The sequence below is a fragment of the Ambystoma mexicanum genome, chromosome 4p (assembly GCF_040938575.1).
Source record: "Ambystoma mexicanum isolate Mex_15411 chromosome 4p, UKY_AmexF1_1, whole genome shotgun sequence".
NCBI classification, from domain to species: Eukaryota; Metazoa; Chordata; class Amphibia; order Caudata; family Ambystomatidae; genus Ambystoma; species Ambystoma mexicanum.
The window spans coordinates 101,723,523-101,747,759 of NC_090927.1; the positions used below are offsets into that span (position 1 = coordinate 101,723,523).

Below are 24,237 nucleotides of genomic sequence, written 5' to 3' on the forward strand. Positions count from 1 at the left end.
GACACCAGTCCAAAAGCTCCAGTTCATAGGAGCAGTCATATGTACTCGGATAGGGAATGCTTTCCCTCCCGAAGCGAGAGCAGACAGCATAGCACTGATGGTACATTTGTTCCAGAACCAGCCACTACCAGCGGCTTCCTTCCTTCGCCTCTTAGGTCTCATGGCCTCCTATATTTTTCTAGTGCCAGAGGCCAGGATGCGCATGAGATCCCTTCAATGGCTCCTAAGGGACCGGTAGTCTCAGTACCTGGGAGCGCTCACAGATCCTCTGAGTGTCCAACCAAGTGGTCCTCAGCTGCTGAGATAAGCGCAGCAATCTTATGGCAGGGCACCCCTTCTGGCCTCATTTGGCTCAGACCCGAGTGGTCACGGATGCATCTCTGAAGGGTTGAGGCATTTGCTGCGAGGACTCGTAGGTGAGCGGCCTTTGGTCACAAACCAAAGCCTGGTGGCACATTTGCAGGCTATAGTTGCAAGTCACCAGGCTAGCCCTAGGGGCCTTCGCCCCATCTCTCAAGGGGAAACATTTCCTGATTCTATTAGACAACGCAGTGTCCATGCACTACTTGAACAAGCAGGGTGGCGTGCGCTCCCGTCCCCTTACACAGAGGCGATGCAGCTATGGTTCTGGTTACTACAGAACCGGATCTCAGTCTCGGCAGTTCATCTGGCGGGAACAGAGAACAGTTTGGCAGATGCTGTGAGCAGGCTGAGTACGGTCTCACATGAGTGGGAAATGTGCCAGGAAGTCCTGCAAGAGGCCTTCTCTCTCTCGGGTGCCTCAGCAGTGGATCTGTTCGCCGCAGAGTCCAACAAGAAGTGCAAACAGTTTTGCTTGAGATAATTCCCAGCGAACAGCGCACTAGGGGATGCTTTTCTGTTGGACTGGACCTTCCTTCTCCACTATGCCTTCCCTCCAATTATCTTCATTCCTTGGGTTTGCAGGAGGTTGAAGAGATTTCAAGCGGTCGTGATCTTCATCGCCCCGGACTGGGGGAGGAGAATGTGGTACTCCAATCTCTTGGATCTGTCCACCTCACCGGTTGCCTCAGCGTCCGGTTTTCCTGACCCAGTCGGAAGGCCGAGAGCTTCACCTGACCCCAGACTCCCTCAACCTCATGGCTCTTGGGAGAATGAGGTATGATGACTGGGACCTCTCAGAGGAAGTACTTTGAGGTGTTGCTGGCTGACCGTCTACAAGATTTGAGGCGTGGTGCAGGGAGCACAGGATTGACCCCATCTTTTGCCCCACCACTACAGTGATGGATTTCCTTTCATCACTGCCTCAGAAGGCCTTCATGTTACCACAGTCAAAGGATATTTGGCGGCCATGTCTGTGTTCAAAAAGTCCCCGGATCAAGGTTCTTTCTTCACTATTCCGGCCACGGCCCAATTCCTGAAGAGCCTTCTGAATAGGTTTCTGCCAATCCCTTTTGTTGTCACAGATTGGGATTTTTATCTGGTTTTGACTTATTTGATGGCGGCTCTGTTTGAGCTGATGCACTCTTGTTCCATGAGGCTGTTATCGCTTAAAATAGTTTTCTTGGTTGCAATCACGTCAGCCAGGAGGGTTAGTGAATTACAGGCATTGTGCTGCAAACCTCAATTTTTACGATTCTTTCGTGAGAACGTTTCTACCCAAGTCAGGCCTGGCTTCGTTCCTAAGGTAGTTTCAGAGTTTCACCTCTCTCAATCTATTGATTTGCCTGTCTTTTACCATCCACCCCATCCCCGGAAAGAGGAAGAGCGGTTCCACCGTCTTGGCCCCAAGAGAACCTTATGTTTTTATGTGGCTCGTACATCTGAGTTTCGGAAGACTGACCAGTTGTTCGTTGCCCATTCATTATCCCATAAAGGCCTCGCCATAACCAAGCAAACCCTGTACCGTTGGATTATTTTATGTATATCCGAATGGAACCAGTCAGCAGGCAGGGTGCTTCCTCTTGGCTTCAGGGCACATTCCACCAGGGGGGTCTCAGCCTCTACAGCTCTACAGAGGGGGAAGTTCCTATTAGAGACATATGTCGTACAGCCGCTTAGTCTTCCCTGCATACATTTGCCAAGCATTATTCTTTAGATGTTGCACATGGAGCGGATGCACGATTTGGTAGAGCAGTTATGAAAAATCTGCTTGTTTAACGCTTTCTGCTCTTCTTCGTTATCATAACTGCTTGGGAAGTCTATCAAGATGAGGAGTCTGTGGGGGAAAAGCAATCAATTGAAGGAGAAATTACTTACCGCAATGATCTTTCTATGGATTCTTCCCCCGCAGATTCTTCAGTGCCCCTCCCATCCATCCCTGCTGAGAAAGTCCTTGTGGCTTAACGCTTATGTCCAAGTGAGGAGACAAATGATAATGGCTATAAGGTGACTGCTTCTATCTTACAAATCATTTGTTCTGAAAAAAATGGGGGGGTAGTGACGTGGCATATATACGACGCCTGGTTCACAACTGGAGCTGACGATCAAGCGCACAACAAGATGGATCAACGATATATGGCTGATTCGAGGTCCACTATGCCCCCAGTCGAAAATGTTTCTGAGCAGCAGAGCTGGATGAGGATATCTTTCAAGATGAGGATTCTGCCGGAGAAGAATCTATAGAAAGATAATTACTGTAAGTAATTTTTCCTTCTGTGGAGTAGGCGACCTCAGGACGCCTCCAGTGAGTCAAGAAGACGGATTGCAATGGGAGTCACCACAGTCTAGCGGCAACAGGTGATCTTCAGTAGACCAACAAAGGAGCAGTGCCAGCACAGCTTCCGTTGATTCACGAAGGATAAAAATGCAGCAGCAGGAGCCTTGAAGTACAAGCTCATCATCCCCCAAGTCCAAAGTATGCACTCGGAATGGGGATGGCAACAGCTGCAGTGAGGTAGCCCAGAAGAGAGCTGGTCAGTCCACTGGCTGGTCCAGGGACACTTCTGAAGTCATGGATCCTCATGCAGGGGTCAAGACTTGTTGTTCCCACCGGTCCAGGACAGGCGTCGAAACACCCATGGGGGCCTTCTTCAGATCAGGACACAGGAGCAGGGCTTCACAGGGACTTCACTGGAGCTGGTTCTGGTCAGCTGCAGGAGTTGTCCTTGGGTCGTCAGTGGCTGCACTTCTTTGTTGGGGGTCTTGGCTCCAACGATGATCTGTCAAATGGCAGTAGGAGTCCTCCTTTTATCCAAGTTCTGGACCGAAAGCTTGTCCAGATCCACCAATGTTAAGGATCTACACCATTCAAACTGGTAATTGCTATGCAATCATGGATAGCCACTGGCCACAACTTTTGTCCAACAACAGACATTCAGGCACCAGGACGTGTAATGGGCCAAACAGTCCCAGCCCCCTCCTCCCCGCACACACAGGCTCACACACAAACTGCCTCTAAAACAGGGAAAACATCAGCTTTCCCTGTGAAAGTGCTTCCCATATTCAGCAATTCCAGACCCGGGAGGGAAGGAAGAAGGCCAAAGAACAGTGTGACGAAAGGACAAGCAATAACTGTCAAAGTACTGAAGTAATTGGATCCTGCAGGAGTGAAGCTGGCCCACCTAGCCCCCAAAGCCTGCCTGCTCAACAATCCTGATATAATAAAACTATTGGCCAGGCAAACCCAAGGGGAAAGGGGAATGGATAACAAAACAAAGACAAGAACTCCCACTGCAGGTACTTCAGACTGTCTTCACTGGAAGGGTTTTTTGGATCAGTGGTGTTCCTAAAAGAAAACACAGCCTTAAGTAAAATATTTTTTAAACTTATGTTTTGACTATTCTATATTACTATAATATGTCTCTAGTTACCTGTTGCCTAAACTTGAATTGCCCTTAGGCTGCTTCAGTAAGAAATGTTGCTGCTTTTGATGCGGTATATGAAGTTTTTTATCTTTCTTTTCTCTCTACATACAGCTTATCACTCTCTAAAACAAATAAATAGTGATACCCATTTATGTAGTTGTTACTCAGCCTTTTAATATTTCCTTTAGTGTGTTTTTCTAAATAATATATTTATTAAATGTAAATACCTTGGATAACTTCCTGAAGAAATTCTAATATTCCGCTGGCCAGTACTGGATTTTCGAAAATATTACAAAGTGTATTCTCTTTAAAAAATTCTCCTTCGACAAAAGGCTTTAGTACAAAACTCTTGTTCATAACATTGCTGACTAGCCTTGAATCCGAAGCGATTTGTCCAAACGAAAGTCTTTTTTCCTTAGAGTCCGTTACGAAGTGCGACACAGAGGAAAATAAAATGATTCATCTCAAAATGGCCGCGACGCACGCGCGACGTCCTAGGGTCCTTTTCTCTAACCGCGCGCATAGGATTAAATTATACGCTCCGGCTCCGTACGAAAGCTCGAAACAAAATTACTAAAACGTTAGAAAGGTTAAATAAGGTTAATAGAGATTAGACACGCAGCGAAAAACGATCCGCACGCCTAGTTAGTATTAGTTGGTTTTAAAAAATGTAATACTTTTTCTTGAATCTTCAACTACTCTGGTTTGACCAAATATAATAACATTACTTGACCTAAAAAAAAAAAAGAATACCATGAATGAACTTGTAAAGTCTTAAGTTAAAATGTCTTTTGAGCAACATCTAATAGCTTTCTACATTAAAAAACGGAATTGCACTTAGCTTAGTTCTTGTTCTTCAGTTCAAACAACTGGTTCAACTAGAATACTCTGATGGTAGATTTCAGCAACTTCTTTCTTGACTGAGATTACTAAGGTAGAAATTGAACTAAAACAAAGATTCTACACCTAGTGAAAGTACACTATAGTTTTATTTTAACTGGAGCTAAAAAATGTACGACCTACTCTAATGAATACTTTAATGAAAGGCAGTTTAGATTTGTAAGGAACATTCTAAGTGACATCACAATACTGCCTGCTGCAAACTAAACCAATCACTATTGAGATAGTGTTCCTCCATTTTGGCTTGGGGACATGTCATCTTTCAAATGAAAGTTAGTTAAGGAACAAGAAAAAATGAACTTAACTAAAACAGAAAATGTTCTAGTTTCTAAACAGAATGTATTTAATATTTTAGCCACCTGAAATAGTGTTTGCAATATCCTATTCTCCTAGGAACCTTGCTAATGTGAGGTACAGAATGTAAAAACCTGACAATAACCTTGTTTCACAGTCATCTTAGAGTGCTAGCCACTCTTAGTAGCCAATTGCTGTGAAGTCAAATGTAGCCAATTGCACGAGTGAAAAGTATAAAACACGTAAAAAAAAATATCTGATGCCACCAGCCAATCCTACAGACATTGTGATTGTAACCAAGAAGTTGTTGCAGGAAAGGTTATAAGGATACAAAGTATCCTAACAGCACTTTACTTTATGGTGATGTGTACAATTGTAACAATACAGAAAATCCACAAAGTGAGTCATAGTCTTCCAGTACTGATAGTGTTATGGACTGATCACTTTCCCCATATGAATGAGCAGCAATACGAGGAAAGTAAAGCATAAGGCCTTACTTACCTCCAAAAAGTCAGGTTAGGAGTCAAAACAAAAAGAAAGGGTGCCCCATAGAAGTCTGAGAGGAAAGCAGCAACAAGAAAATCTTTGCAAGCATACGTGCTGACACGCGGATCACTCATGCGCTTCTCTGCTACGATGCTGCGAGGGAGGAGCATGCAATTCATCATTCCCCCTCATGCTCGCCAGTGCCTTCACAATGTGAGTCCATACAGATATCGAGGCTCTCGTTTTGTAATCACATCTCAGAATTAAGACACAATTGCGATTCTAAATAAATTGTTTGATACAAAAAATGTCACTTTCATTAACTCTGCGCACTTGTTTTCTCTATAATACTTTTGGCCTGGATATGTTCAAGAGCTTATTCTGCAGTACCGCACACCCTTCCTTACTCTTTTCAAAGTTTCAACTCAAACAATTACGATCCCACCAGATAACTAGATCAAGTCCCAGACAGAGGACTCCTCAGTAATCACCAAAATACAAGTCTTGAATCTTTTGATCTTTAAAAGTGAAGCTCATTCCTAGAATATCCCTGAAGTGGTTTTGATGGAAGGCAGTTTCGAATCCTTTCCAAAGTTCCAACCTGCTGACTTCATCATTACTGCACTATTTTTGTCATAAACTCCATCTTGGTTTGGGTTCTTTCCTTCTTCTTTCTGAAATAATAGTTAAGGAATAATCCCAATCTCCATCACCCAGCCTATGTACTCCTCTAGCGTTCCTCCTAAATTCCTTAGTTAACTTCTCCTACCTCCAAGGCACCCTGGAAACCCTTAAAGTGAGCCGCCCTCACTCTGCAAAAAGGGGTACCAGTTGCAGACATGTGACAGGAAGCAACCTGGGCCTCATTTTATTCCTTTTGAAAGCACATTTTGTGGATTCAAAGTTTAAGAAGGATGCTGTTGCAGAGAAATCAGTTCTTCAGAACAAGTTGGTCTGACAAGTTCATTCGATAAGCACCTTATTTGGATATCAAACAGCTTTGGGAGTCCTTCAGAAGATGTTATGGGGTCTTGTACCACGCACTGCTGCCACTGGCATGGTATCTTGGCGCTCTGGTGGATCTGCAATGGAAGGAGGGTTGGGAGGGTTTGTTAGTGGGATTGAGAGGAAGAAGAGCAAGAGAGCATTGATGTGCTGTCGGCAGCTTCATTTCGGAGCTGTCATGATTGTGCATGGTTTGATTTCACATTGGGTGTTGTAAAGTGTGTGTGGTTTGTGGTGTGGTAGAGGTATGGTTGTGTTTAGTTCAGACTATGAGGGTTAGAATGCAGAATGGTGAGCTTTTATTACGGTTGGGAGCAACACATCTCCTACCCCCAACCATCCATCTAAGAGCGACACATTTCCTACCCCAACAATCCATCTAAGAGCGACACATTTCCTACCCCCAACAATCCATCTAAGACCGACACATTTCCTACCGCCAACAATCCATCTAAGAGTGGCACATTTCCTACCCCCAACCATTCCATCTAAGAGCGACACATTTCCTACCCCCAACAATCCATTTAAGAGCAACCCATTTCCTACCCCAACAATCATCTGAGAGACAGATTTCCTTCCCCCAACAATCCATCTACGAGGGACACATCTCCTATCCCCAACAATCCAAATAAGAGCTACACATTTGCTACCCCAACAATCCATCTAAGAGCGAAAGATTTCCTACCCCCAACAATCCATCTACGAGCAACACATTTCCTACCCCCAACAATCCTTCTAAGAGCAACAGATTTCCTACCCCCAACAATCCATCTAAGAGCTACACGTTTCCTACCCCGGGACTAGATGAGGGCGCAGCACAGATGGATACCAGTAAGTCTATTGGGCTATTTAAGGGGTGCGGCATGTAATCTACACAGTGTTGTAATGGGATGGAGGTAATGAAGGAGTGGCAAGTTTTTAACTCGGTTCAGTGATGGCTGTTCCCACCGTCCGTACCAGCCTTACCTTGGTTGTCGCTGTAAGGTGGTATGACGGTCACCCATAGGTAAATAGGGAGATGAACTGCCCCGCCCCGAGGAGCTGCCCTTTGCCTCTGGCCCTTAGCCGGTGGCTGCCCGGGCAAGGCTGCCCTAGGAGAATCCATGAAGATGGAACTTTCGGTCACGTGACCATGCCAGCGGTCCAATCATCTCTGGGGAAGGGTGGGCAGAGCGTGCTGACGGAGGCGGGAAGCGTGGGGGGGGAAGAAACAAAGGGGAGAAAAAATGGAGCAGGCACCGGACAGAGAATGAGATGGGGAGAGGGGGGGCATGAGGGACAAAGGGGAGCACTTACCCAGGTTCTGGACATGCAGCACCAAAAGGAATGGCCAAGCCAACAAAGTGTAACCTTCCAAAGTTGCTTCCTGCCTCGGTCACATGACCATGCCAGCTGGCCAATCCACTCGGGGGAGGGCGGGCAGAGGGTGTGGAGGGACGTGGGAAGCATGGGAGGGGAAATAAATAAAATAAGGGGAGAAAAAAGGGAGTGGGCACCGGATAGAGAAGGAGATGGGAAGAGGAGAGCAATGGGAACAAAGAGGAGCACTTAACCAGTGTTTTGGGCATGCAGCTCCAAAAGGAATGGCCAAATCAACATGGTGTAGGTTTAGGAAGCCTCACTTCCTGCCTCACTCACATGACCATGCTGGCGGGCCAATACACTCGGTGGGAGGGCGGGCGGAGGGAGGTGGAAACCACAGGAGGGAAAAAAAGAAAAGAATGGGAGACAAAATGGAGCGGCCACTGGATAGAGAACGAGATGGGCAAAGGAGGAAAGGGGGACAAAGAGGAGCACTTACCCGGTGTTCTGGGCGTGCAATCCCAAACGGAATCTGTGGGAAGAATGTGTCCATTAGAAGAACATACTACTTACCTCTAGTAATGTTATTTCTGGTAGACATGTTATTTCCTCCTACAGATTCCTCATCGCCCTCCCTCCTGCCCATTTTATGGAACTCTCCTATCTAGAAGGAGGTATATACTAAATGACGAGTTGACCAGAAAATGTATCCCTTTTCTGCCATTTCATTTGCCCTGCCGGTGTGGGAAAGGGTGAAACTGAGGGAAATGGCACAGACCACTCTCTATATGCACGCCAATGATGTTGTATCAGCAAGAGAAGGAGCCAACGAGATGAATCAGTGGGGGATGGACCAGAACAGTGCCACCTGGTATCAGAAAAGATTTTGCATGCCGACTGCTTTGGTGGGGTATTTCAGAACATAAGGAATCTGTGGGAGATTAAAGGTATCCACCAATATGATTACCAGAGGTAAGTAACCTTTTATTTTTGTCCATTAAATATGACCTATTATGTGTAAAAGTCTTCTAGATGTGCGCGTTATGGTCCTATGTACCATAATATATATTTCTGAACATAGAGTCAATGTCACATAGGCATGTTTGTTTTGCACCTATTGGTCCAGCAGAATGAAAGGTAGTGCCTGGTAGCTGTTGGTGTCAAACTAACAATGCTCTTCTTGGCTACAGGCCACAGCTAAATAGCTCAGAGCTATTTTGTTCCTTGTATAAAAGATTGGCAACTAGATAGGCATTTAGTTGTGGTATTGTCAAATGCTGTTGATCTCCTAGCCAATCATCCACAGAGTTATTGACAACATGTATTGACAGTTTTTACTGGCTGAATGTGTAATTACACATTACTGGATTGAGGTAATTCACGCGATTTCTTTCCATACTGCATATGTGATAAATTGATCACACATATGCAGTATGGAAAGAAATCGCTACCTGCGTGAATTACCTCAATTGCTAGTATATAGGGACTGACTGATAAATGATTGCTGGTTAAAAGTGCAGAATGAAAGTTTAAGCAAACAACCACCTTTCCCTTGGACTTGTTCCATTATAGGACTCTGCAACTGATGTTCATTTCTTCTTTCAGAATTTTAACATCTACAAGCGGATATTTGTAGAGATGGTGAATTCTGGGGGCATGAACAGTTCTGAGGCATACCACAACTGGTCTGATCTCCGTGACATACTCTTCAATTTGGTGAGTAGATGACAGCAAGGCACAGTTTGTCTGACATATCAGAAAAGGTTCAGATGTACCATACTTCATTGTTTTGTCATAGTGGCAATGGCTCCACTAGCACTTCAAGTGACATCAAAGATCCCTATACATGGAGCCAGTTGTTCCCTGTCAGGGTCATGGGAAGGTTTGGGGCTCGATCCAGATTAGGGACAAGGATACACAGGCGTGGTAGATCAGACAGTGGCAGGGTGCTGGGGAAAGGTCAAATGTTTCCTGTTTTCCTTAATGGTCATTTACAGAGATCTGCAGGCTTCTGTACTCAGGATGGAGGATTGGGCCCTAGCACAGGCCAAGATGGTGGGTCATCTCAGCAGTGATCTAAAATAGAATGTAAAGGGCAGATTGGAAGTGGTCACTATTCCAAACTGCCTTTAAATCATCTAATCCAGTGAAGACAGGACATGATTTTCAGATCTCCTCCACAGAGGCCTACTCTTTGAAAATTCTTAAGAATAAATACTTGGAAATCAGCAGCTGACGCAACTTACTGGTGGGAGCACAGCGCATAAGAGAGGCTTCAGCTCATAAACGTGTTTAATGCTAACCAATTTTATTCATGGAGGGGTTAATTTGAATGTCTGCTAAATTTACGTAACATTATACTTTGACCTGTAATGTTTGAGCAAGTTTTCACTTTAAAATTTGATTTTTCCGAGCAGCTGCACCCTCTCCCCTCAGTCTTTTTACTGCACACCATAAGCCCCACTTCTGCAACTGGTCACAAAGGTTTCATCCTTTTGGCATCATACCAGGTTACATCTTAAAGTAGGTGTGTTTGAAGACCTCTAAGGAACTGAAGCTGCAAAACAATGTTATCGCTCATGTGCACTGATGCTGTATGTGGTGACTGGGTGTAGACTATACTTCGACACAGCATCAAGGAGTGATGCAGTGATGCAGAAAAAAGCCTGTGAGTCAGCTTAAAGAGAGCGGTAACCCCCGGGACTCGGAGCAGAACATTTATCAGTAAAAGACAGTTTTGAATACCGAACAAGTAGGGGCAAAGAGGGCGCGATTCTCCTTTCATGAGATATTAGCTTAGGGAATCCTGTAACCCACATTTCCAACAGTCAAGAGGCTATAAAGCAGAGGTAAAAAGGCAACATGGGCGCAATTCTCCTTTCATGCAATATCCGTTTGGGGAAACCTGTAACGCACATTTCCAAGAGACTATAAAAACAGGCAAACATTGTGCAACCCTCATCACTTGGGATATTGGTGTGGAGAAACTTGGAACAAATATTGCCACTAGCAGAACAGACCATTTACAGCTGTAGGAGATTTTGTTCCTGGCAGGCCGTAAACCGGGAAAGGGACAAAATGTAGTTATTCGTGGCAGGCGCGCAAACCAGGAATAGTTGCTTTGAAGAAATGTGGTTGTGGTAAAAAAAAGTGTTGTGGAGAGAAACTTTAACTTTATCATCTTGACATCCTTATATAACGAGACATTTGCTGTGCTGTTCTGACAAAAGTATTCCACCAGAAGAATAATTGTGATGTTCTTATAACCGCTTTACATCTTAGGAAGAATACTTTGTGGAAGAAACAGTTGCTTTGGTTTTGAACAAGTGTTTTGTGAAAGAGACATTTTCTCTACCAGGTTGAAAGACTTATTGGATGGAAAAGACATTTGTGCATTGAACTTCGTTGAATCAGAACTTGGTTTTCAAATGTCTTCCTGAATTGATTCAGTGGAAGGGAACCAACCCTGGTCACAAGGAGTGATTTGTGAGAATGATAAGTTTGAACCTTTGCACAGTTTTGAAGAAACGAAACCAGATACATTTACCTTATGAACTTTCGTTGACTGTTAGTGTGAGGGTCAGATACATTTGGACACAAGGTCATCTTTCTTTAGTTTTAGTTTGTAGGAACATTCCCGTTATGGTAGGGACTGATGAGTAACTCACCCCTCTTTACTTTTAATACATTTGGCAAACATCGAGAAAACTACAACTTTGTGTTTGTCTCTCATTTCTGACCCCTTGCACACCTTCTGCAAAAATATTACACCTAAGGAGTGAACTAGAGATTGATTTAGTTTAGCCATATTTCTTCTGAAGAGGGTCTTGAATCAAGTAGAGCTGCAGCAGAGCCACTGCTAATGTAGCTGTGTTGAAGAGAAGAACTGTTAGTGGTGGGACGTGGCTTAATGGCTGCGGTGTAGGACGTGATTCCTGGGAGCTCCTGCAGATCCGCACATGATCCTGAGGATGAAAGGCATTTAAAGCCAGCTGTGAAGTGCTAAAAAAACAGCCACTGTAGCATGAAGAAATGAGCTGTGCAGCAGGCTGAAGTTCGGGATAATTAACAGCCAGAAGGAAGTACGGAGGAAGAAAAAAGCTTGCCGTGTCTGGGCGGTGGGTGAAAACAAGATGGCGCCCACTGAACAAAGGGTCTGATGTGTAATCAGCCGTACTGCCGGGAGAGGAGGTTGCAGAAGGCTAAGGCAGTGAAACCTGTCGCTAATACGAACAATCGGAAAACTGGAAAGTAAATGCACAAAGAGACGACAGCAGTGTGAAAGGCAGCCGGACTGGTGGAAGCCAGCAGCGACGTGGGACAGAACGAGTTGGTAATTGGGAGTAGCGGATGCGTATTCGGAAGACTGGGGGCATCAATGGGAGCAGTGGACACATAGGCGGCAAATACATTATCATTAGAAATCAGCGTATGCAGCCCAATGTTAACACTGGATCAGCTGTGGGACATTGTGAGCGCAGCCACCTGTAGTCTGAAGCCTGAAGGGGCCACAAGATCAGCTGCTGGGATGCGGAAACAGTAGCAGTAGCAGCAAAGTCATCAGAGCAAAAGCAATGCAGATTGTGTTAGTTGCAACATTGTGGCTAGCACGGAGCTGCGAGGAGCGAGCCGGCAAGAGAACAGAGTGTGAAACTGACATCGGATTGGAAGGTGGTACTCGCGCCTGCTAAGGAAACAAAATAAACTTACAACACAGGCAAGCAGGCCATAACAGAGGATTACAGGTGGAAAACAAAGATACTGCTGGCTCGCAGGGGCACAAATACTACACAGAGAAATGTGGCGAGCCTGAAGCCGCACTAGGGGATGAGTCAATGAAAGTCATGTGAGGTGGCAGCAGGGCAATAACTCATAATAATAGCACCCATCAAGAGAGGCAACTTGTACTGTTGGCGCTGGAAGACACTCGCCCCAGGAGGGTTGAAAGAAGGCAGCGGAAGCCACGGCCCGAGAAGACCACAGAAGTGGACTGCGGTGTGGTCAGTTAAGAGCCAAGCTCCACGGAAGATAACAGGCCACGGTGAGCGGGGACACGCTTGGGCATATCATTGGGAAACAGTGCTGTCTGGGGTGTGGTGCACAGTCCGCTCGGGTCGCATAAGGCAGACCGCGCCTGGAGTTACAAGTGTGGACGACAAGCTTTTCCTAACCGAAGGAATGTGCAGCAAGCTCCTGAGAGCGAAGGCCAACCAGAACGCCGACTGGCCCAGAGGGAGCCAGGAGCAAGGATAATACCTCAGCAAGGGGAATGGCCGCTGTGAGTACTAACCAGGAAGTCCTGGAGGCAATCGCGGATTTGAAGGCGGCCTGGGAGTCCAAGCTTCAATTGGCTGTGACGGAATTGAAAACGGCGATGGAGCTTCAAGTGGGGGCGGTACAGGAAGATGTGAACCTCCTCAGGCAGGATGTTAGGACTTTGGCGGAGCGCACAGAGACCCTGGAGAAGGAGATGAGCCCAACTGCTGCGGACTGTACTGCACACAAACGGGAGCTACATGCCCTGGTGCAACAAGTGGGCAATCTGGAGAGTAGGGCGGAGGAGGCAGAAGGGCGCGCTCGAAGGAATAACATTCGAATCGTCGGACTGCCGGAAGGGGCTGAGGGCCACAACCCGACAGAGCACGTGGAAAAGATGCTGCTGCAGGAAATCACCGGGGGGAACCTCTCTCAGGGATTTGCTGTGGAAAGGGCACACAGGGCCTTGACAAGGAAGCCACCGCCAGGTAACCCGCACAGGCCAATGATTGCCAAGATTCTCAATTATCGGGATCGCAAGCGAATCCTTGAACACTTCCGTAAGGGAGGAACTATACAACGTGGCGCAGCGAATATAACTGCCTACCCGGACTATACCCTGCAAGTACAGCGAAGCCGCATGAACTTTGGATCGGTCAAGAGGAGATTGCGGGAAGCTGGCCACAAATATATGCTGCTCTATCCGGCCAAGCTAAAGGTTTTTTACAAAAACAAGACGCTGTTCTTTGAAACTCCAGAAGACGCCATGGGGTGGCTAGACATGCAGAGCTGCCCCCAAGAGCCAGATGTTCAGAAGGAAGATGGAGCTGGACGAGACAAGTAAAGTGGTGAACTGGTGGGATTGAGGAATGTGGGACTTGATTATAGCCATTGATGCAGCTGGACGGCTGGAACGCCCTGAATGGTGGGAAACATGAGCTGTGTGCACGGAGATTGCTGCGTGAGGTAGGAGCCTCCCGGGGTCGATCTTTATACCCTCATTTAGAGTTTAGTTAGGTCACTGTTAGTGCGGTGTCACCCTGCCGGGTTCTCGATTGGGGTCGCCAAGAGAGAGCCAAACGCGGGGATGCCTGAGATCCAGGGATGGAGCTGGGCAGTTAGTTGGGTTGGGCTGTTGGGGTGTTTAAGTTTATATATGAGCCTTTGTGGAAGTTCTATTATTGAAAGTCTGTTTGGTGTGGGGGGGAGGGCTGCGTGGGGAGGTGAAGGGGAACCATCGATAGACTATGGGGGACCTTAAGATATTAACATGGAATGTTAGAGGGCTCAACAGTTACCTGAAACGTAATAAGGTTATGTTGTACTTGAGGCGACAGAAGATAGACATCGCCTTGTTGCAGGAGACCCATCTGACGAGGGAGAGGATGGAGATGGTGGGGAGGAAATGGAAAGGGATAGCGGTGGGTTCGTCGTACTCTGCCTATGCAAGGGGAGTGCTTATCTGGGTGGCGCCGCATGTCCCATTTAAGTTAACTGAAGAAATTGTGGATGCAGATGGGAGGTTGGCGATAATTAGGGGGCTGTTAGAGAACAAAGAAGTATGCATAGTAAATACCTACGCTCCTAACCAAAACACGGCGGCATACTTTAGGACACTGTGTACCAAGCTGAGTGTGGGTGTGGGGGCTGGGGTGATTTGGGGAGGGGACTTTAATTGTGTCTTGAATCCAGGAGTAGACAGGTCGGATGGGGGGCGGCCAGGCCCAGCCCAGCAGCCAGGGTGTTGCAGAGGGTGCTAGCAGACTTTGGCTTGGAAGATGTGTGGAGAGTGAAACACCCTGAGGGGAGGCAGTACTCGCACTACTCAGCCCCGCATAAGCTACACACGAGGCTTGATTATATCTTTGCCACCCCGGATGTGGTTGCTGAGAGTACTCATATAGAATACAAAGCAAGGGTTCCCTCGGATCACTCGCCCCTGGTCCTGGGGTGGCAGTATTGCCCCCCCAGGGCGCAAATACCGACGTGGCGCCTCCGGACAGAGGCGCTCAAAGACCCCGTTTTCAGGGAGGACCTAAGAGATGAGATCATTGCTTACTTCGAAGTGAATACTGGCAGTGTGCAGTCGTCGGGCACTCTATGGGAGGCCTTTAAGGTGGTGATGCGGGGGGTTGCCATTGCGAAGTCAAAGGGGTTGCTGGGTGGGGTTCTGGCTGAACTACAGGCGGCTGAGATTGAACTGGAGAAAGAGCTGGAGGGAGGTGGGGCAGATACTGAGGAGACATTCAGATTACAGCGGAAGTGCGCGGAACACTGGGACAGGCTCAGTAACTTAAACTACAAAAAATACATAGAAAGGCAACGCGCGGGAGGAGATAAAATGGGCCGGCTCCTAGCATGGCTATATAAGAGTGAAGCCCCCAGGTCCCCGATTCGAACTGTAACCGGTGAGGAGGGCGAGACGGTGGACACTCAAGAAGGAGTAAACAGGGCATTTGCGGAATATTATACTGCTTTATATGAGGATGATGGGGGGAGCAGCCAAGAGGAGATTGATGAGGTACTGGAGGACATAGGCCTGCCCAAGGTGAGTGACGAGGAGAGGGAGGAGCTCGATGCACCGATCACGCTCGAGGAACTGAAAGAGACGGTGCGGCAGTTGCCCACCAGCAAGGCTCCGGGGGCGGATGGGTTCCCTAGCTAATTCTATAAAATGTATGAGGAGGAGGTGCTCCCACCCATGCTAGAAATGCTCAACGAGGCGTTTGAAGTAGGACGGTTGCCGGAGTCGCTTAGGGAGGCGATTATTATACCGCTCCCCAAACCTAATAAACCGGGACATAGCTGTGGCTCCTACAGGCCCCTGTCAATGTTGAATCAGGACAGTAAGATCCTGACGGCTGTTTTGGCCAACAGAATGCTGAGAGTGATCGGTAAGCTGATTCACCCAGACCAGACGGGCTATGTCCCGAGTAGGAACATCACTCACAACCATAGACGACTCCACCGAGTGGTTGAATGGGGGTGCAGTCAGGACAGTGAAATGGCGATTGTGGCATTGGACGCAGTCAAAGCGTTTGATTCTGTTAAATGGCCGTGGTTGCTGGCGGCCCTGCGTGGGTATGGCATGGGGCCAGGCTATGTTAAATGGGCTGGAATGCTATATAGCGAACCGCTAGCCAGGGTCCGTACGGGTGCAGTGGTGTCGGAGAGATGGCAGCTGGGCAGAGGCACTAGACAAGGGTGCCCATGGTCCCCGATGTTATACATTCTGGCCCTGGAGCCCCTAGCAATATACCTCAGGCAACAATATGAGCCGATCGGCATCGAGGTAGGAGGGGAGAGGCATCTCATATCCTTGTACGCAGATGATCTGTTATTGTATCTAAGGTACCCGGAAGAGAATCTTCAGTATGTGTTGGAGGTGATGGAGCGGTATGCCAAGCTGTCCGGTATAGCGGTGAACCCTCAAAAATCTTGTCTATTCCCTCTGGGGAGGTACGTGGGAAAGCCTGTAGAGAGGTTACCTGTGTTGCAGATTCCGTGGGCGACGGGTTCATTCCTCTACTTGGGGATAGACGTGTATCACTCTATTGAAGAAGAACACAAGCACAACAGTGAAATCGCTATAGGAAAAATTGGGAAATGCATGAGGTTTTGGGAAAGGTTGCCCCTAGCGATGATGGGTCGAGGGGCTATGCTTAAAATGGTGGTCCTGCCCCGACTTTTGCATTATTTCAACAATATCCCTTATATGATCCTTAGGAAGTTTTTTGTTAAGCTGCACAGTATGTGCAGAGACTTTTTGTGGCATGGTACCCGACACAGAGTTGCATTATGAAAGCTGCAGAACTTCTATGCGAAAGGCGGTATTGAACTGCCTAATTTCGAGGCGTGTTATGTATCGGCACAACTGCAGTATGTGGCTAGGTGGCTCTCTGATGAGGAGACCCCTGAACACAGGTTGTTCGGGAGGGACTGTGCTCCTTTTTACTTGCGGGAAATGATCTGGGTGGCTAGCTCGGATATGAGCGAGCGCCCTAAGATGCTGTTGGTGGGATGGAACATGTGGTGCCGAGCCTGCCGCATGATGGGAGACCCTTTCCCGTGTGTCCCGCAGATACTGCTGGTCGAGCTGACGAAGGGGGACAGGCAACTGAGGGTAATCATTAGGACTTATTGGGAGTCGGTGGGTCTAGTCACCTTGGGAGACATCTGGCAGGAAGGGGCTATTGCGGAGTTTGGGGAACTTGGGACAACATCAGGGCTGCACGGTGGCCAATATGTCACTTATCACAGGGTAGTACAGGAGAGTAGGAGTAGGTGGCCTGAAGCCATTTTAGCAGAGGAGCCGGACACCGCCGTCGAGGTGATATACTATACATCAGAGGGTGGGCATGAGGTGTCCAGGTTGTACGAGATGTTGATGACTAAGATCGGGAGGGATCTGGTGCATTTGAGATCAGAATGGGAAACGGAGATGGGAGCCCCGATGGAGGATGGGATGTGGGAACGGGCTTTGGGATATCACAAGAAGGTGTCGAGAAATGCCAGGTTTAATCAACTGCAGTTGTACATAACGCACAGGGCGTACATGACCCCTCGGAGAATATCAAGGTTCAGAAATGTGGGGCGCCAGGCTTGCCCCAAGTGTGACGAAGAGAACGCAGACATGATACACATGTTCTGGGCGTGCCCGGTAATTGAAGTCTAATGGGGGGAGGTTGCACAGAAGCTAGCGGAGAAGGGGGTCACGCTCATAATAAACTCGGCCTGGGCCTGCCTGCTGGGGGAGTATCCCAGAGCGCGGAAACGCAAACATGTTGGGAAATTGAAAGATCTGGCATACGTGCTCGCGAAACGTAGGATCGCCATGGGATGAAAGAAGTGTCACAGGCCACGGGTGGAGGTGTGGTGGAAGGACCTACAAAAATGGGCGGAGGCTGAAACAGTTGTGTGGCAAGAGGCTAGTAGCACGGGGGGATGAGGAAATGGGCTCCCTCATGGCATGGAAACTGCTGATAGCTGAAATGTTTTTAGCAGTATTGGCCCCAGCAGAATCCGGAAGCAGCGAAGCCCTGACACACGGAACAGATACAGAGGGCGAGGAACAAATAGGCTCATAAGGGGGTGGGGGGAGTGCAGTGGTTATGTTGTTGAAAGTTTTTATTTATGTTTTGTTGTATTGTTTGAATAAAATAATTTAAAAAAAAAAAAAAGAACTGTTAGTGGTGGGGTAGCACATTTTCATTTCGGTGCTGGTGTTTGAGACAGTTAACATTATTTGGTTATGTGGGAGTTGCCAGCCCAGTGGGAACGCCACCCCCACAACTTCATCTTTCAAAGACAGCACCTTGCTTGCTTCTCTCTTTTTTTCATTGGGGATTCCACCCCAGAGCCCTTTATACCACCCACCTGAGCCCTATGGTAAGTCTGACATGGTGGCATCTTGGTGAATGTGTTTCTTTATTTAAACAACCTATCTGTCCTGTGTTTCTGAGCCCTGTCTTTAAGCAAAGAAAAAAGTCAGAGGCAGCCATTGTGCACATGCATTCCATGTCTTTTTACCACATTGTTTTTTCATCGTGGCTTTTTGCTGCCAATTTCTTTTTTTTCTTTACCAGTTTTATCTTACTGCAAAATGCGAGGGAGACCCTGCGCACACCCTCCCCGTCCATCCAACGCCGGCCCTCTTCCCAAACCTATTGCCACCCCATATTTGTTTATCCACACCCCCCCCCCATGCATTTTGCAGTAAAATAAATCAGTACAAAATTGACCTGGAAAAATAGCAGCAATGAAAAAAATATGATCAAAAGAATGAATACTGCTTATCAAGATGTCGTACAACATAATCTCAGTCCAGAAACCTAGCCTAGTGTCATGATTCCTGCCACTCATGTCCCCAGCCCTCCAAGATGTCAGGCTGGAGCCAGGCCACGATCACCTACATGGCCCTCAAGGGCCTCTCCATCCCTCCAAAGACCCACTTGGAGTCAGACTTGGCGCTTGTGGCACCAGACTCACTCACTCCCATAGGATAACATTGGGGATTGGACTTGTAGTGCATTGATGGGGACAAGATGGATGCCCCCACATATTTCGTTTCCCAGAACTGCATGTGCGGTCTAGTCTTTTGGGTATGGTTCAGCCCAGAGACACCTGGGATACCCAGAGACTATTTAAGCCACACCCAGGCTGAGAAACATGCTTTGCGTTTTCTGCACCTGCAGCGTGACACTCACCGTGTTCGGATCGGACTCCAGTAGGCCTGCACCTTTCTTCTGCGCTCAGCTCCTGCAAGAACAAGAACACAGTTAGGAACAGCCTTACCTTGCGGCGCTTCTGCCCATCATTCATCGCTCCTTCTGTTCTGCGGGCATCTTCGGCGGTGTCATTCCCATCCCGGCACGCCCCTTCCTATGGAAAAGGGAAAAGAACAGAAAAAAGGCATTAGTAAGCATTCTGCAAATCTTCGCTTATTTTTAAAAACTGTACGAGCTTTAAAAGCTTACCTGAATCCCAATTGCTCTGGGGGAACTCTGTCTCCGGGTACTTCTCATCCATCTGCAAGAGGGAAAAGACACTCCAAGTTAGCGTGGAAACATCTAGAGGCGCCGCATAGCGCGCTTACCCACCGCATTGGTTCTTCATAACCGGCATCCACGCTGAGAACGTTGCGGCACATAAAAGACACAGAAAAATAACTCAGTTCAATACAAATACGAAAGGGGTGCATCGCGCATTGCGCTCTCACTCACCTTCAGCGCTACACATCTCAGCAGCACGCCGCCATCCCCGGACGCCGGCCATCATCTAAGGAAGAAAAGGAACGAAGTTAGAGACTGTTCAAAAGACTCAGTATACTTAACTGTCGGACTCTTGCCAGTGAAGTAATTAGGCAGCAACGAGCCTGCACCAATCAACGCGCCCCTGCGCTGAAAGCAGGACGGAGAGCACACTATCCAAGAAAACAAGGTGAACTGTCGATCAAAGAGAAGGGTTGGACCCCGGGGAAGAAGGGGTCCAGTCGAATAGCCTCCAGGGAAGGGTTTGAGGTCGTAAGAGGTCAGAACAGGCTGAGTGACGTCCCCGTGGAAACCAGGTGAGCGTTACAGAACGCAAACCCTCACATCAAAATCCACCTGGGCGTCATGGAAACGTCAGAAACCGACCAGTTAGCCCGCATGTTGGGGCAGCTACGTTCCGAAGTACATGCAGCCAGGCAGGAGACCAACACCCTGAGGAGAGAGCTGATAGTAGTCAAAGAACACACTGATGATTTAAGCCGGCAACTTCTCCAGTCACAAGCAGGGCATGCACCATTGCCGGGAAGCGTGCCCTCGATGCCAGCGCCATCAGCCAATCCTGTTCAGATGACCCTTCCTGGGGCAGTTCCCTTGGCCCCGCCTGAACGATTTACGGGGATCCCAAGAGGTTTGCAACGTTCATGAACCAGTGCCGCCTGCACTTCCTTTGTAGGCCAGGGGCCTTTCCGAATGACCAATAACGGGTCGGTTTTGTGCTATCCTACCTGAGTGGTAGCGCCGCGGACTGGTCGGTACCCTTTGTGGCCCAAGATGATCCTTTGCTGCATGACTTCAGGGGCTTTCAGCAGGAGATGGAAAAGCTGTTTCCCCTTCGTACTCATGGGCAGGCATTAGACAACGAACTTCTGTCCCTACGCCAAGGGAATCAAGACCTATTAACATACATAGCCACGTTCAGTAGACTCGTAGTTGAAGCAGAATGGGTTAGTGGAGAAGAGAACCACGTTATTTCATCAGGGGTTACGGGGGGAGCTCAAGGATGTTCTCGCACAAGTAGTGAACCCCCCGAAAGACTGCTCAGAATTCATTGACCTTGTTGCTCAACTGGATCAGAGGTTGCAGGAACGAAGAGCAGATCGAACCAGACCAGACCCTCGCCCTATGTATGTGCGTCCAAAGGACAATACTGCCCGAACAACGGAAGGTTCAGGAGAACCAATGCAAATCGGGGGGGTCAGATCCCCCTTGACTAAAGCGGAAAGGGATAAAAGGAGACAGCAGCAGTTATGTCTGTACTGTGGAAGGTCAGGTCATTTCCTTAAAGAGTGCCCTGTGAAGCCACCGAGGAGGATGGTAGGGGCCACGGACAAGGAAGATACCATCAAGGAATCAGAAAACTCCCCAGCCCGGCAAGTGTAGGGGTCCACTTGTTGAGCGAAGAAAGTGAACTACAGACCTCCCATTTTGCACTGTCTCTGGTCTTGATCAATCACCAACAACCATCTCGGATGCACGCAGTAAGAGCGTACATAGACAGTGGAGCCGTTGGGAATTACATCGACCAGGATCTTGCGGCAAAGATGGTCCTTCCGTTACGCCCTAAATCAACCACCGACACTGTTACCACTGTCGACGGCACAGAAATAGCTTCTGGTCCAGTATCCCAATGCACTGCAGCTTTAACCCTTCTGTGCCAGGATGGACACCAAGAATCTATAGTTTTCGACCTCATTAAGGCACCACAATTCCGGTTGATTTTGGGAATGCCATGGTTGGTAGCTCACAATCCTCAAATCGATTGGTGAGCAAACAAATTGGCCTTTCCCGAGACTTGCGCCCACACATGTTATCGCCAAGAGAAACAACCAATAGATACCAGGACCTCCACGCTTGCGACTGTGGCAATCAGCACCCTACCAAGTGTATACCAGGACTTTCAAGATGTCTTTCAGAAAGAACAGGCTAATACCCTGCCACCGCATAGACCATACGATTGCCAAATCGACCGGATACCCGGCGCACAAATCCCTTGTGGGCGAATTTACGCACTCACAGAACCAGAAAACCAGCACCTGAAGGCCTATCTTGACCAATACCTGGCCAACGCATTCATTCGTCCCTCGAAGTCTCCAGCAGCCAGTCCTCTATCCTTCGTACCAAAAAAGGAGGGGGACTTGAGAACGTGCATCGACTATCGCGCACTGCACCAGATTACTGTAAAAAATCGCTACCCCCTGCCACTGATCCCTGAATTGCTTGATCAAGTCAAAGATGCCCAAATCTACACAAAACTAGACCTTAGGGGGTGTATCACCTTGTTCGCTTAAAACAGGGGGACGAATGGAAAACTGCTTTTCGCACCAAATACGGCTTCTAGGAATATCAAGTAATGCCCTTTGGCCTTTGCAACGCATCTGCTGCATTTGAATACTTCATGAACGATGTCCTACAGGAATTGATTGATGTCTGTGCTCTAGTGTACATCGACGATATCCTAGTATATTCTGCATCAAAGCAGGACCACGTTAAACACGTCCGATCCGTATTGGAGAAACTGTCAACACCAGCTCTACGCCAAGCTCAAAGTGCTCATTCCACGTCTCCCAGGTGGAATTCCTGGGCTTTATTCTCAGCACGAATTGAATCCAAATGGATGTCCACAAGGTAGATGCTATCCAGAACTGGCCATCCCCAAATTCATTCAAGGGAGTTCAAAGTATGCTGGGTTTTGCAAACTTCTACCGCCGGTTCATCCCAGGATTTTCACAAATCGTGCATCCCATCACGTCATTACTAAGGAAAAGCAACAAAAAGTTCCGGTGGACAACAGAAGCTGAGGAAACTTTCCAGAAACTCAAAGCAAGATTCACATGTGCCCCAATCTTACGCCACCCTCGCCCTGATATCCCATACCTGGTGGAAACGGACGCCTCAAGCATGGCAATGGGAGCCGTTCTGTCACAAAAGGACCCCGAAACCGGCCAGTTACACCCTGTTGCCTTCTGGTCGTGTAAATTCACACACCCCTGAAACTCAATTACGCAATCGCAGACAAAGAACTCCTGGCCATTAAGCCAGCCTTTAAGGCATGGCGGCACTACCTCTTGGGCGCCAGACACACAATCACCATAATAACTGAACACCGGAACCTCCAGTACCTAAAAACGGCAAAGGCCCAATCCTCACGACAACTACATTGGGCTCTTTTTTTTGCTGAATATGACTACGTGATTACATTTTGACCAGGGGTAAAAAACGGGAAGGCCGATGCTGTTTCCCGTATGGGGGTGGAAGAGCAAGGGTATCAGACCCCTGACCTAATAGCAATCATCCCGAGTGACAAGCTCCTAGGAATCACAGCAACCATAACTAATTACATGAAGAAATCCAAAACCTGATGAGTCCGGAGCAATTACAAGCGTGGAGTGCATAAGGAGAACATTACTTGATAAAAGATAAGTTGCCCTACTTCAGGAATCGTTTATTCTTACCAAACCAAGAACTACACGAACAAGTCATGTCCGGTTATCATGATTCCTATATCGAGGGCAACTCCGGAATCGCTAAAACCCTAACCAAGGTAAAACGAAATTATTGGTGGCCCACGTGGCGTAAAGACATTATCCAATTCATCCTATCTTGTGGAGTGTGTGCTCAAAACAAGTCATCCAAGCAGAAACCGGCTGGGCTATTACAACCATTGGAAATCCCAACAGCACCCTGGCACACTTCCCTCGATTTTATTACTGACTTACCACCCAGTCAAGGGTTTAACACTATTCTTGTGGTCGTGGACCTATTTTCAAAAATGGCACATTTCATTCCTCTTAAATGCTTCCACTCTGGCAAAGGTATTTCTTGAAGGGATCGTACTGCTCCATGGGTTTCCTTCAGTTTTGGTCTCAGACCGAGGTACTCAATTCATATCTAACTTCTGGAGAAAATGCTGCTCTATGGCCCAGGTAGACATCCGGCTATCCACCAGTCACCATCCCCAAACGGATGGTCAAATTGAGAGGACAAATCAGACGCTCGAGCAGTATCTGCATTGCATGTTACACAAAGCTGAAGGGAGCTGGTTCGACCTATTATGGATAGCTGAATATGCTTCTAATAATTCCCTACACACCAGCACTGGGCAGACACCCTTTTATACCATGTATGGCAGGCACCCACGTACTTCTGAGTTGGACGTTCCTACAACCCTGGAAATGCCAGCAGTCAAAACCTTGCACACAACCATTTCTCAAACCTTCAAAAGGGCAGCTGAACACCTACTTCAAGCTAAGAATTGCCAAAAGAAGTTTGCTGATCAACACTGAGCAAAGGCCCCCAACTACCAAGTGGGAGACAAAGTCTGGCTGGCGTCTAAACGCGTGTCCATTAAAGGAACCCAAACTTTCCGTCCAAGATACCTGGGTCCATTCATCGTCGCCTCTGTGATAAATCCTGTGGCGGTCAGACTAGCTTTGCCGTCA

The 24,237-nt window shown here is 47.7% G+C and overlaps 1 protein-coding gene across 2 annotated transcripts in view; it reads left to right on the forward strand.

Annotated features, from left to right (window-relative positions):
* IFT172 (intraflagellar transport 172) overlaps positions 1-24,237 on the forward strand; it is a 1,218,930-nt gene that overhangs the window by 1,111,481 nt on the left and 83,212 nt on the right. For both annotated transcript variants that reach the window (XM_069605452.1, XM_069605451.1), the window contains exon 41: positions 9,378-9,488. In XM_069605452.1, the coding sequence (XP_069461553.1) occupies positions 9,378-9,488 (111 nt within the window). The remainder of the gene's footprint in view (positions 1-9,377; positions 9,489-24,237) is intronic.